The 13,187-nt window shown below is 35.1% G+C and overlaps 1 protein-coding gene across 20 annotated transcripts; it reads left to right on the top strand.

Moving 5' to 3' along the window:
• The first annotated feature begins 2,456 nt into the window (after positions 1-2,456).
• LOC18448506 (Pentatricopeptide repeat (PPR) superfamily protein) lies at positions 2,457-11,722 on the top strand. 20 transcript variants are annotated; one of them, XR_016057475.1, is made up of 16 exons: positions 2,539-2,872; positions 3,176-3,299; positions 3,793-3,850; positions 4,004-4,116; positions 4,422-4,653; positions 4,757-4,859; positions 4,973-5,037; positions 5,142-5,267; positions 5,368-5,460; positions 5,763-5,916; positions 6,050-6,100; positions 6,201-6,310; positions 7,135-7,239; positions 8,314-8,466; positions 9,150-9,245; positions 11,516-11,722. XR_016057475.1 is itself a non-coding variant. In XM_020676266.2 (15 exons), the coding sequence occupies exons 4-15, from the start codon at positions 4,112-4,114 to the stop codon at positions 11,627-11,629; spliced, it is 1,302 nt and encodes a 433-aa protein (XP_020531925.1). In that variant the 5' UTR covers positions 2,457-2,872; positions 3,176-3,299; positions 3,793-3,850; positions 4,004-4,111; the 3' UTR covers positions 11,630-11,722. The 20 variants fall into 20 exon arrangements, 9 of the variants coding, with proteins under 9 accessions (XP_020531925.1, XP_006858632.2, XP_088725585.1 ...); XR_016057474.1 differs by having other exon boundaries at positions 7,135-7,249; XM_020676266.2 differs by lacking the exon at positions 7,135-7,239 and having other exon boundaries at positions 2,457-2,872.
• Positions 11,723-13,187: the final 1,465 nt, after the last annotated feature.

Below are 13,187 nucleotides of genomic sequence, written 5' to 3'. Positions count from 1 at the left end.
CCTAAATTTTGGAAGGTATGTACATCTTACTGACGCACATTTAATAAAAATTTAAAAATAGTATCCGCAAAAAACAAATTGGCGAAAATACCTCCAAAACTTTTTGAGGTATTTTGGACAATTTTTTCATGTAAAATATTTTTTTTATATTTTTCAAAGATTCTCTTATTTTTTATGAATATACGCTCCAAATTTCAGGTCATTTTGATTTGTAGAAAAACAATAAAAAATAAAACACTACCGAATAATCATGACCGCACGATAAACTTTGGATGGTGATGGGGATAGGTAAAATCATTGTTCATTTTAACCTATGGACATTACGTAGTGTTATATATATATATTTATAACTATTTTTTAATTCCAAAAACAAAACTTAACTTTTATGCAAATTTCCCTTTAAACTATCAAACATATAGGGGCTTATTTTGGAAATTTTGCACATACATTTATTCAATGGAGGAGTGATTTTTAGGGCCCGAATGCTTAAGCCATTTTCATTTATATAGCATTTTATTTTAATGGAGTGATTCACTGCATTTGTGTTAGGGCCTGAATACTTCAGCTATTTATGTCAAAGAGAAGCGAATCTGATAACATTGACATTACCTGGTAAATATAAGATACAATATTTATGCAATCACAACCTCCAATCTTTTAAGAAAAATAGACAATGCACCATCCAATGAATGAAAATGGCACAGGCACTAATACAATGCATCTTGTGCTCATATCGTGCATGGGATGGGCACATGGCTACCAACGATTATATACTCACATCAACTGTAATTGTACTCTGTTCAATTCATTAACTAAAGCCTAACAAATAAAATTCGCAAGAGCTCTAATTTGTTATAATTTTTTGTTCACTATCCATCATCAAATTAAGATCAATAAATATGATTTTATAAATTACATGTGTGTGGAGACAAATATAAAATTTTATTTCATTTATAAATTTATATTTTTTTTTAATTAAAAATAAATAAATAAAAATCAAAAGATCGTAGAGAGCCCTAACTTTCATGAAAAGCAGTGCATTTGCTATATGTGGTGTCATAAAATTTATTTCTCTAATAAACTCTCTTCTATTGAGGCAAAAAGGTAATCATTATGAGATAGATTACAAAAAATTTGATTTACTTTTTAAGGTAGCCATCATTTACCCTTTTTTTACTGGAGAATGATGGATGAATGCTATCCTCTTAAGCTAGAGTCTTAATAAATATTAGAAAAAAGCCATCCCCCTACCTGATCTATCTATAAAATAGTATAAACTTGATAGTTCAGATTGAAATTTAAACGCTATAGATAATTGATATTATATGTTAGTATTTATTATTATTATTTTATATGAGTTTGATGGACTCCAATACTTGGGAGCATGTGTGGTACATCCGGCATTCCAAATGAAAAATAATAATGTAACAAACAAAAAATAGGTTAAAATGTGTCCAGCATTGTTGGCGAGCACCAATTCTCCAAATCACATCCTATGATTCAGTCTCGGCCATCCGGACCATATTGTTCTATAAACGAGGCAACTCATTAAATACTCATCCATAAATCTTTTAATTTAATTTTTGCCATTTTTTATCTATTTGATCAAACTCAAATTTGGGGCATGCATATTTCTTACGGGCATGCACCAATACAAAATATAAACAAATTTATTCAATAATAAAAACTAAAACTATCCCAACAAGATTTAGGTGTATTTTGATAAATTTATTATTTTTTTCACATACGTGATGGTGAGAAGCATGGACGCCCTACTCGATCTTAATTTGATATACTAAAAAAATAAAAAACATTGTATGCTCTAAAAAAGTGGACTAGAGTGTAAATATAAAAGGATAGTGATTTGATAGGGCTGCAACCCCATCAAAATAAATAAAGCCTCGGCTCAAAACTCATCGAAAATTGTATTTTGGTATTGAAAAATCTTCAAATCAATATCTTGTCATTTAACATTATGGTTGCGAAAAGAATTAAGATTTCAAGCACTAAAAAATATATATATTGTAACAAATTATCTAGATCTTCTATTTGACCACATCAACAAGAATATATTTTTAGTTCCAAATTTTATATTTGACATTAAAAATTGATTTTAGAACCATTATGGAGATTTCTAATGCCTAAAGTGCTTTTCAAATTAGTATTCGAGATGAGGCATTAATTTGCTTTCATAAAAAGTAGGTCCAAACTCCATCGAATACAAAATATATAGAATGATTTTCAAATTCTGAAATAGAATGGAGTTTTTTTGTAAATTTTCTGTAATAATAATATTCCTGCAAGGATACCCGTAATATTCTTTGAAGTGGGAACACAGATCGGTTGAGATGTTGAAGATTGACCTAGCCCTTCAATAAAAATACCACCAAAGTCCAAAACAAAACAAAAACAGAAAAGAAAAACCAATATAGTATAGGAAAAGTTTATACAGAGCCGAGGGTCTAAACAATCAAATTTAAGCCTACCTCAAAAATTTCTCTAAACATATATATGTGCTTATATATTATCCAAAAAATTATACACCAGTCACTCTACCTTATGCACGTGCACGTTGCTTATGTACTCCTGCATAAAAAACTGGTTAGGAAGTAAGATACACAGAGGGAGAGAGAGAGAGAGAGAAGAAACGAAGAAACAAATTTATTTATGAGAGGCCGAAACCCACTGAGACATTGACTCGTACATCAACTTTGTTTATGAGAAACCGAAACCCACTGCGGCATTGCCTCATACATCATAACATGGAGGAGAAGGATCTCTCTCTCTCTATCTCTAACATAACATAGACTGATCGTCATCTTCATCCTTGTGTCTATCATGACCACTCTCTCCTCCTCTTCAATATTCATCGGTAATGAATCACTGTAACTTTGTTTCTTATTTTTGAAAGTTAATCACTTTAGCTGTATAAAGTTTTGGTTTTTTTTTGGGGGGGTCTTCCGTAGAGAGCTTTCACCACTTCAACTTTCTTTCTTATTTTTGAAAGTTAATCACTTTATCTGAACAAAGGAAATTTTATTTTTTTTTGGTTTTTCCATAGAGAGCTTTCAGGCATATGTTAATGGGGTTATTTTTTTTCCCGATTTTTCTCTTCATATATGGGAAAACTGATTTCTTCTCTCCAATTTTGTTGTTGGGCAAATGGGTTTTTTAGGAGGTTCGCAGTCCTGCCACTCCGAGGAAGTTTGCTGCTCTTTGTGGATCAAACCATCTTTTGAAGCCCACAAAAGTTTCTCGGGGAGCAAGCACAGGACTTCTCCTGATCATTGTAGCGTGAGGTGCAATAATACTCCTCCCTCCCTCTCTCTCTCTCTCTCTCTCTCTCTCTCTCTCTCTCTCTCTCTCTCTCTCTCTCTCTCTCGCTCTCTCTCTTTCTCTCTCTCTCTCTCTCTTTTCTGTTGGTTTTTTAAATAAACGTTTTTCTCTGGTATTGAGCCCAGATTGCGTGATTGTCCTCCATGAACGAGTTCAAGTTGTTGTGAACTTTATAGACAAAGGGAATTAGTGTATTTCACATTTAGGTCTGAAATGGCGCTTCCGAATTTAATTTGGGGAAGAAAAAGCCGCTTTTCTGTATTGAAATGCAATATTTTTTAGTTTGGTTGAACCCACTCGCTTTGAATCACTGATATATAATCAACAAATCAACAACATACTTCATGGAGCATCTAGCCACATTGGTTCGCCAAACCATTTATAACTGTACTCATAAATTTCTTTCCCTGCAATTATATCTTTATTTTTTCCATCCATGCAATTATTTGAGTGCAGGATATGTCATTGTGATATGAATCTTATTGGTCTCATCTCAAACATCTAAGATCGCCATGTGAGTGTTTCAATTTAGCTTTGAGATACTCTGCCATTGTATTCTGAATTTTCCTAAGATATAACATGAATATACATACTCTACTCTAAGTTCTATCAATAAACGGAGTCTGATAATATGAATTCACGTATGTTGTTTGTTTTTGCTTTAAAGCATGGCCTGCTGGAAGTAAGTTGAGGAGATCAGTTAAGCACTGAATGTGGGATGATCCATTATATATGATTCTCAGCCTAGTATAATAAGCGGAAATATCATTCAGGGATGAGGTTGCTATACAAATCCTCTGCGTTATGACTTTCCTTTGTCTATTCTATGGTTTCCATGTCCAATTTACAGCACATGCACACCACGCACAAAAAAAAAGGAAAAAAGAATCCTAGGTAGCGCTGTTACTCTTTCCAATTTTGTAGAAATCATCGGTTCCCAAGTTGGGAATACAATGAAGTATAAGTGAGTGGGTTCTTCTGTTTTTTTTTGTTCCTTTAGCTGGCTGCATGTATCCTTTTAAACCCTTTTCTAAGAGGCCATCCTTATACGTGATGAATTGATCAAGCCTTTTTTTTTTTTGCAGCTTTAGATGCAAGAATCCCCTGTTTGGGGCTGCAAACTCTCATTTGTTGCCCATAGGGCATGAGCTGTCCTCGTCAAAGGTTTGTGTTGCTGCAGATTACTCAGATTCGTTTCCTGATGCATCTAATTACAGGAGGGATTCAGGTTACCATCCTCTCGAAGAAATAAAGGACTTCAACAGGAGGAGAGATACCGTGCTTACTGATGCTGAAATAGCCAGGACTGCTGTTGAGGTGATTCACATTGCACCAATATCACTGGTTCACCACTCGGATAATGAGGTTTGTTGTGATTTAAATCTGTTACATGGAAACATTCTTCTTTATGATGGTGCAGGCTAATAGCAGTGCTTTGCTAATATTCCCGGCTGCTGTGCATCGAGAACCACATGAGCATCTCTCCTGGGCTGAATTTCAGTATGTCATTGATGATTATGGAGGTCGGTTGCTCTATGTTGTTCACCTGTAAACTGTACTATACTGTGTTTTTGACATTTCTTTTTCCTTATGCAGTGCACAGATATTACTGGACTGATTCATTTGAAGTTTGCAGATATGTATTTTGAGATCTATGATGATGAGAACATCTTGCAAAACCGTGGGGCGAGTAATCTTGTGGTGAGAAATTTTGTGCGCGTTCTTCTTGCTCAGCACATTTGTTGTGTGGTCAATGGCATAGATAAGTTTGTCTTTGACCCATCCCTGATTGAAGTTGCATTCAGAATGTTTTGATAGGATTAAACGAGGCGCAGGTGTATGGTGATAATCAAAGAGTACTTATTGAAAATCTTGACGATATTTATAGTGACAGTAGTTATGAACTCGATGTGGAAATTGATCTTGATGAGGTATCAATCAACCTATCTTTCTGGGGTACTTGTATTTTGTATCTGATTCTTAAATGGCGTACAGTAGACCATATTTCTCATGAGAATTCATTTTAAACAGACTGGTGTTTTCGAGTTCACTGGCACAGATTTGGGGATGCCAAATACGATGCTTCAGGTTCATCCAATGTACTTTGCAAAATGTTTGACTAAGGTATTGTTCCTAAAATGATGAAAGTATGTTTTCCACTGTATGTGCATGCATATGTGCATGGCATATGTGAGGATTCTCGTATCAGGATTTGTTTTTTGCAATATGTTGACATTAAGCTTTTGAGGCAGTTAGAGATCATGTCGCCCATTTATCAAGCAAAGATCGACACCACTTAAAAGAAATGATTGATAGTTATAAAAGCGTCTTTAACAGCTGATATTGGAAATAAATCAATGTTAGGTATTGCTGCTGGAATTATATTATTCTTTATGAGTATGTCTTATATGGTTGCCTTTCTATAGGCAGTTTATGCAAAGCATGCAGAGAAGATGGACCACCCCACTAATGGGCTTTCTATAATGGGACTTCTAAGGCCTGCTTTTGTGGATGAAGAATCTTATTTAAGAAGGCTTTTTCACAGTGATGATAGTGATGGCTACACTTCAGATGGGAAAGGTAAAGAATCATGACAATTATAATGAGACCGTTAATGGACTAGGCAACTGTGCTGAGATTTGCAATCAGCTGTTCATTCATTCTTTATTTGTGTTACAAAGAGACCTGAGGCCTTACAATTCAACATATGCAGATGAATCAGAACGAGAAGACGAAAAAGTGGCTTCCACATACGACTTAATTGGTATTTTTCTCCTTTTCCGAGATCAGATGAACTCCTTGTAAGAAGTTCCAGGAAGATCCTTCCAGCTGACATGTTTTCTATATCTTATTACCTTGTGAAGATGATGGATTTTTAAGATTTCCCTCTGGTGAAGATGGAGCTAGCATGGGATCAACCCTTTACAAGTTGGAGATCATTAGCATTCAGTTGCACTCTATATATGGGGATCAGGTAGGTTGTTCTAATGGTTGTGTAGGCTACATTATATATTGTCAATTTTATTGTAAAACAACTATAGGTTTTCCAAATTTGTCTGGGATAGTATTTTAAAGGAGGGAATGTGGGCGAGGGCTCCAGGTCGCTTGAAGCGCTCTTTGTCAGTTCTGCACGTCGTAGTTGTAAAGATTATTTTATTTCATTCTCCGGAACAACAGTCCCTATGGACCATGCTTTAAAATCTATAAAAAAAAAAAGGCATACGTTCGATGTATGCGCAGCGTAGTTCGCCGGGAGCAAGCTTGTGAAGTTTGCCACAGAGCGAACTCATCAAGGTTGCCGTCGGTGAAATTATTTGTTTGCTCTTGCGCGAACAAGTTGAGGGCACTTGTGGCCTTCCCATTTTATTGGGAAGATGCCACATGTGCCATCACCATTGTTATAAAATAATTCTCTTTTTTACTTAAAGCAAGTGATCTTTGGGCGGTACGTGATAGTGACACGTGGGTTGGCCACCCACATGTGGCCATTCATGACTTCCTACGTGTTTGGAGGATGCCAAGTGTAACCATGAGGGTGACAGTCGCCCTTAGTTTTCAATAAAAGCCTTAGTTTTAATGTCTTTTGAGGATAGGAAGTTATCTTTTCTTAATTTCTCATGCCTTCGCAGTTTCAAAACTGGAAACGTCTTATAACATTACGAAATCCACATATCAGTTTTCAACAGAATTATTCTCAAATTTGAAGTGTACTATGTTTCCTACTGGTTCATAGTAAAAAAAAAAAATATATGTGAATTTAGAGATCTTTGGGAGTGTAACTCAATGATCCTACGGCAGATTTTGTCAGGATGGTTGTTCTTGGGAGTATACTCAGCGGGACCCAATGTATCTTAGGTTATACACCAAGTCGAGAAAATGCTTCAAAGAAAGCTTGACCATCTTGTGCGTTCAGGTCCCTTGTATATTTTTATTTCATCAGTTTAATATTGTATCTCTCTATCTCCTCTACTTTGATATCCGGACTGAAACCCTCGGGGTTTAGCTGGATTAAAGATAATTATGAAATATCATGTGAAAATTGACTTCGGTTAAGGAGAGACTTTGCTAAATTTTTGTTACAAGGGAATTAGGAAACCAATAGGGTGTTCTAGATTTTTCTCATATTTCATATACTTTGGTGAATAGCTAAACTGAAATAGGAAACCCAACTTATTTAGTGTCCATTAATATTACATACTAGAAAACAACTTGACATGCTTGATATGTCTATAGATTTTTCTTTTTTTTTTTCCCTCCCACATCTGGTCTTCTTAGTGTCATCGCATGTAGAAAATGGAAATGTGCACTTCTTACAAAATGAAAAAGAAGAAGAAGAAGAAGAAGAAAAAGAATAGGACATGAATGGGGAAAATAGTAGTATATGTGATGTTTCAATGGGAATAATAACATGAGATTAGTTCAACAGGTTTTGAAAGGTCGGACTGAGAATGAAAGCCTTGTGACCCCACATGCCAAGATTTTGTGAACGTTTACTGATTTTCTGTGTCTTCCTGATATTAATATACCTTGAGTTGTGGAAACCTTCTTATAATTCACGGATATTGGTAATTGTGATCTTATCTACACAGGCCATATTTTCCCATTTGAAGTCGGCCTGTTTTTTTTGCCTTATTCTTATTCATGGTTTGTAAATTCTACTATGTGTGTTGTGTTATTCACCATTCGAGTTCATACCATTGGTTAGATACCCTTGCATTTGAGTGTTGGCTGATTACTCTCTTGCACCCTCATCTTCTCCCTCTCTCTTTTTTCCCCGCTACCCTCCTGTTGTATGTGTGTATTTTCTGTGCTGTTGAGGGTATTGCTTTCACTTGATGATTGAACTGTTGTTTGATGAAAAAATAGAGAAGCCACTGGAGTTGTTCCACGTTACTTTTTAACCCTGTGCTTTGGAGTTTTCGAATTAATTAAGTTTCAGAACCATTCTTATACATCCTGTGTGTACTTCTGCTACAGTCTGGGATAAATTTGGAAGATTTCCAACAGGCTGAACCAGATATCCTTGTACATTCTGCTTCAGCAATAATCGAACGGTTTAATGAGTATGGTATGAAGTGTGATGTTGCTCTTAAGACTCTCTGCAGAAAAAAGAAGGGCCTTAAAGTTGAGGTAGATGTTTTTTGTGCTGAAAAACTGATTTTGCGTGAGTTCTATAATAATTTGGTTTTCTTTGTAACTTAATGCATAAAAGTTTTATTCATTAAATTAACATGCAGTGCATCAGACAGATCATTTATCAGCTTGCAATCCTTGATGGTTGCAGTGAAAAGGCTAGGTGAAAACATGCAAATATGACTGACGCCAAGTTAATTTGCATTCTAATTGATATTGAGCACCTATCCACACTGTGATGTCACTTGCCATCAGTTTCGATGGATGAGTTGTATTTTCCCATGCATTTCTGATTCGTTCCCTTCAATATGGTAGACTCACATTCATTGTCTCTACTTCATCATTAGAAACCTTGCTTGGTGATATCTCAGATCATTGGTGCTCAAAGCTTCGCCTCTAATCTGAGCTATCTATTGCTTGATGCTCTCTCAGATAATGTGTGGATATTCTTATTAGTTGTGCTTATGTAATTACTTTGAGTATATATCCTTCATTTTCAGCTTTGTGTTTTTGGCATTCACAGCTAGGTTGCATTTTCCATTTATTGGAAATATTGAACATTTCTTTCCTTTTTCTTCTGTGGATTATCTGGGAATCGTGATAAGCAACATATCAACACATCAGGGCACATCACATGTGGAATCGTAACTGATTTTGACTATCTTCTTTTCTTTATGTAGGGAGCAAATCTTATTAATGTTGACAGCCTTGGCATGGATGTACGGGTTTTCTCTGGTGTTGAAGCCCAAACACTTCGGTTTTCATTTAATTCTCAAGTAAGGACGTGGTAAATAACGTAATGTAGGCAGTAGTTCATCTATTCTATACTAAAAAATTATTTTTTCTGTCACTTTTTTCCTGGCCTTTTTTGTGTTACGTTTGATGTTGGAATACAATCAGCACAAACAGCTCGTTACAGTAGGGATGTTATGACGATGGGAAGATCTCACACGCCCAAATTGTTTTTTTTATTCAACTCAGGATGAGTGCATATGATATTGATATCCATATGCACTTGCTAGAATGAAATCTCCATAGGAAATGACACTGCTCTTTGGATTCAGGATGATTGTATGTTTGTTCTAGAGATCCTTGTTTGTTAGTGCAAGGATGATTTTTTCTCCATAAATTCCATATTCCATCTTTTAAACTAGAATGCACTTATTCTTTGTTTTTTGCCCTTTTTTTCCTGGCCTTCTAATATGAGCTACAACAAAAAAGAAAAAAAAGAAAAAAGGTCCATTAAGTGCAAAACCCAAATGGTTTATTGTCTAGCTTTTTTTCCTGGTGATTCTGGGCCTGTCTTTTTATATATTAAAGAAACCATCATTCTTGCAAATCTTTTTTTTCTTTTTCTAATGGGGAGTCACATGATAAGTCAATCCATAAAGGGAAAATTTCATGTAAGTGCAAGGTTCTGAACAATAAAATTATGGCGCATCTAAAAAATTTCACTAGAAGATGTTGTTTTGATACCCAAATATCCTCAAATTGATCATCTCGACCTCAAGATGCATGGACATGAGAAAAAAATGGATTTCAAGTTTTGGAATGGTGCATCTTGTAATGCATTTTTTGACAGTCTATTTTCAAGTTTTCATAGATTTGCTTGATCTACACTATTTTTAAAGCTTTAAATTTTATAATTAATAATGACAACATTATATATATATATATATATATATATATATATATAGGAAAATTCTTCCCAACGTCTATAGGTGAAAATGAATAGTGATTTTGCCTACCCTCATTACCGTTCAAATTTCATCGCGCAGTCACGATTGTCCGGTACTGTTTTATTTTTCATTTTTTCTTTTACAAATCGAAATGATCTGAAATTTGGAGGGTATATACATCTTATTGCGGCGCATCTAATTTGGTCAATTTTTTTCGGGGATATTTTGGTCAATTTTTTTCATGTAAAATATATTTTTATATTTTTCGAAGATTCCCCTATTTTTGATGAATACACGCTCCAAATTTCAGGCCATTCCGATTTGTAGAAAAAAAAAATGAAAAATGAAACACTACTGGACAATCGTGACCGTACGATGAACTTTGGACAGCGATGGGGGTAGGCGAAATCACTGTTTATTTTCGCCTATAGGTGTTGCGTAGTGTTTTCCATATATATATATATATATATATATATTTAAAGACTTTCACAAAGATTTTCAGTATTGAAACCACATTTCTCGACACTATTTGAAGGTGCGCTTTACTTTGATTGTTTAGAGCCTCGGATGTATACGAACCACACCCATCCATAAGTTGTAGACTACTTGAGATATAGTTTGCCATATATATGTGATTGTTAAAGTTCTAGCTCACTAAAGTTCTTTATGATCTTGGTGTGAGGTAGCAGTACCTCAATGTCTGGTTTTCTATGTTGCTTTTTACTTCTTTTTTTTAATTATAAAATGGTTGAAGGCTTTATTTGTCATTCTTTCAGCTTGGATGACTTTAAAATTGAGTTACAACTTTTATCTTCTATAAGATTCTGTTTTTTTTTGGTGGGTGGGTATGTGAGAAATTACTCGTAACATGGAGATAATGTATGTTTTTGTGCTTTCGTGTCTGGGCACCTGCATCAATGGACATTATGTGAGTAAGAGTTGACATATATTCAGAGGCAAATGTTTCACAAGGACAATAAACAGGAGCGTTCGGAAGGTGTGGTGACCCATGGAACTTATGAATCATGATGATATTTTGGATACTCTGAAATGTATAGAAATTACCTTGCTCATTATTTGCATAGGGATGCTAATATGGAGGTTGACTTGAAATCTAGTTGGACTATCACCAGTTTTGGATTTTAATCTTGGGACTTATTCCTGGCTTCTTGATCCTTAGCATAGAGCTTTTGTGATTGTGTATAAGCCCCTCCATGATGTGTTACCTTTCAAAAAACAAGAAATTTATGTTGATGCCTTTGCTGTTTAAGACAATTCTTCATGGAGATGATGTATGTAACCATTCAATATCTTTTTTATCATAGCGATATTATTTATTTTTCTTTTTCTGTGCCATCATTCTGCAGGCCACTTCTGAAAGTTCTGCTGAGAAGAAGATCCGCCGCATGCTGTTTCCTCGTTTTTATCGCAAAAATCCAAAACCATCCAATGATGGGCATAGATATTTAGACTCTTCTTGACGAGCTTTTCCTTCCCATGAGCTTGTAAAAGAGTGAACTGATTCATCAATTCTGAATAGCTATTAAATATATAAATTATGTAGGTGTTCTCTATTTGTTTTGGCATGTCATATGTTTAGGTTTTTCATGATTTTGGTGTTGTAGATTTGTAGCCACACCTGTACAATGCACCCCTACAAAGCTTGGGAGGAATGGTAGAGTAGGATTGTCATATAGGATCTTTCTTTGGAAGGTTGATCTCCACTGAGGAAATCATGCACCAGAGGATGAGCAAACCAAATGGCCGCATCCCCAAACAGTAGTATGCATAATGAAGAAAAATGATCATGAAGAGTTGTTGTGTAAGCAAGAGATAGAGTCAAGTGCCAACTGTTCTGTTTTTCCTTTTTTTCCCCCTTATTTTTTGACGTCCTTGTGTATGCCCAGTTATTTGAGTTCCGTGAGCAATTCAGCACCAATCGTCATGAAGAACAATGCTAGCAAGATCTATGTTAAAGGATAGGATTTATGTGCATCTTGGATGCACATGTTACAACATACCTGTTTCGGTGAGTCCACCTTTCCTTGATCCACTTGGAGATGCATTTGTGATTCAAAACTTTGCAGGTCTACCATAATATCATCTAACTGCCACGGTCATGAATATGAGATAAAAGAATTTGAATTTTGAGCCTTAAAAATAGTTTGTTTTGTGCTTCTTTTTGGACCATTCATGTTAATTCTTCAAAAATGACTCTATGTGCATTGTTTTTAAAGCCTTAAATTCATGAACCTTAAATGGAAATGGAGTCCCAATAATTTTGGGGATGTGTTTTGGTTTCCCAAGTATGTAAAAAACCAGATGCATGAGTTGGCCAATTCACCAAATACGTTTGCTCTATGTGAAGGCTTGACAACTTTGGTTCTTAGATACCTCTGTCCATTTTGAATACTGAATACATCTTGTCACAATGGCTAGTTCTTGAAGTTGTCTATATGACGTTGTACTGGTGAAATCTTCATTCAATGTCATCCACCAGACATTGCTTTCGCTCGTTCTTTGTTTTTTATGGATCATCATCCGAGTTTTCTTTCAATTATTTGGAGTTGGCTATATAGATCTTGATCCACCATTCCACTCTAAATATTTAATGGATCTATAATCAATATCAAAATATTGTCCAGTCATATCATGTCTCTTTTAACTGCCATTTTAACTTAGAATTGTGTTGCTCTTGCTGGAATATTGGTAGTCTCTTTTAACTGCCATTTTAACTTAGACTTGTGTTGCTCTTGCTGGAATATTGGTAAAATGGTTGTGTTCTCCTTGATCAATTTCAATGGATAGTGATAAAAGAAACCAAATTAATGCCGGTGCTTACCATAATCAGTGTATTTATAATGTTTATCCTGTATGAATAAAAGATGAGAAATATCAAGGTTTATTTTGGTTATTCAAATTGTAAACCTATTTGTTAACGGGAAGGCTTTCTATGTGACCCTACCCACATGTATAGTATATGTGACTCTTAATCTCAACCATCAGATCCATGTAGATGGCTAAGATGGCTTGAGTCAC

Source organism: Amborella trichopoda, chromosome 6 (genome assembly GCF_054954075.1).
Source record: "Amborella trichopoda isolate Santa Cruz 75 chromosome 6, AtrichopodaSantaCruz75HAP2 v2.0, whole genome shotgun sequence".
NCBI classification, from domain to species: domain Eukaryota; kingdom Viridiplantae; phylum Streptophyta; class Magnoliopsida; order Amborellales; family Amborellaceae; genus Amborella; species Amborella trichopoda.
This window is presented reverse-complemented; position numbering and strand designations above follow the sequence as displayed.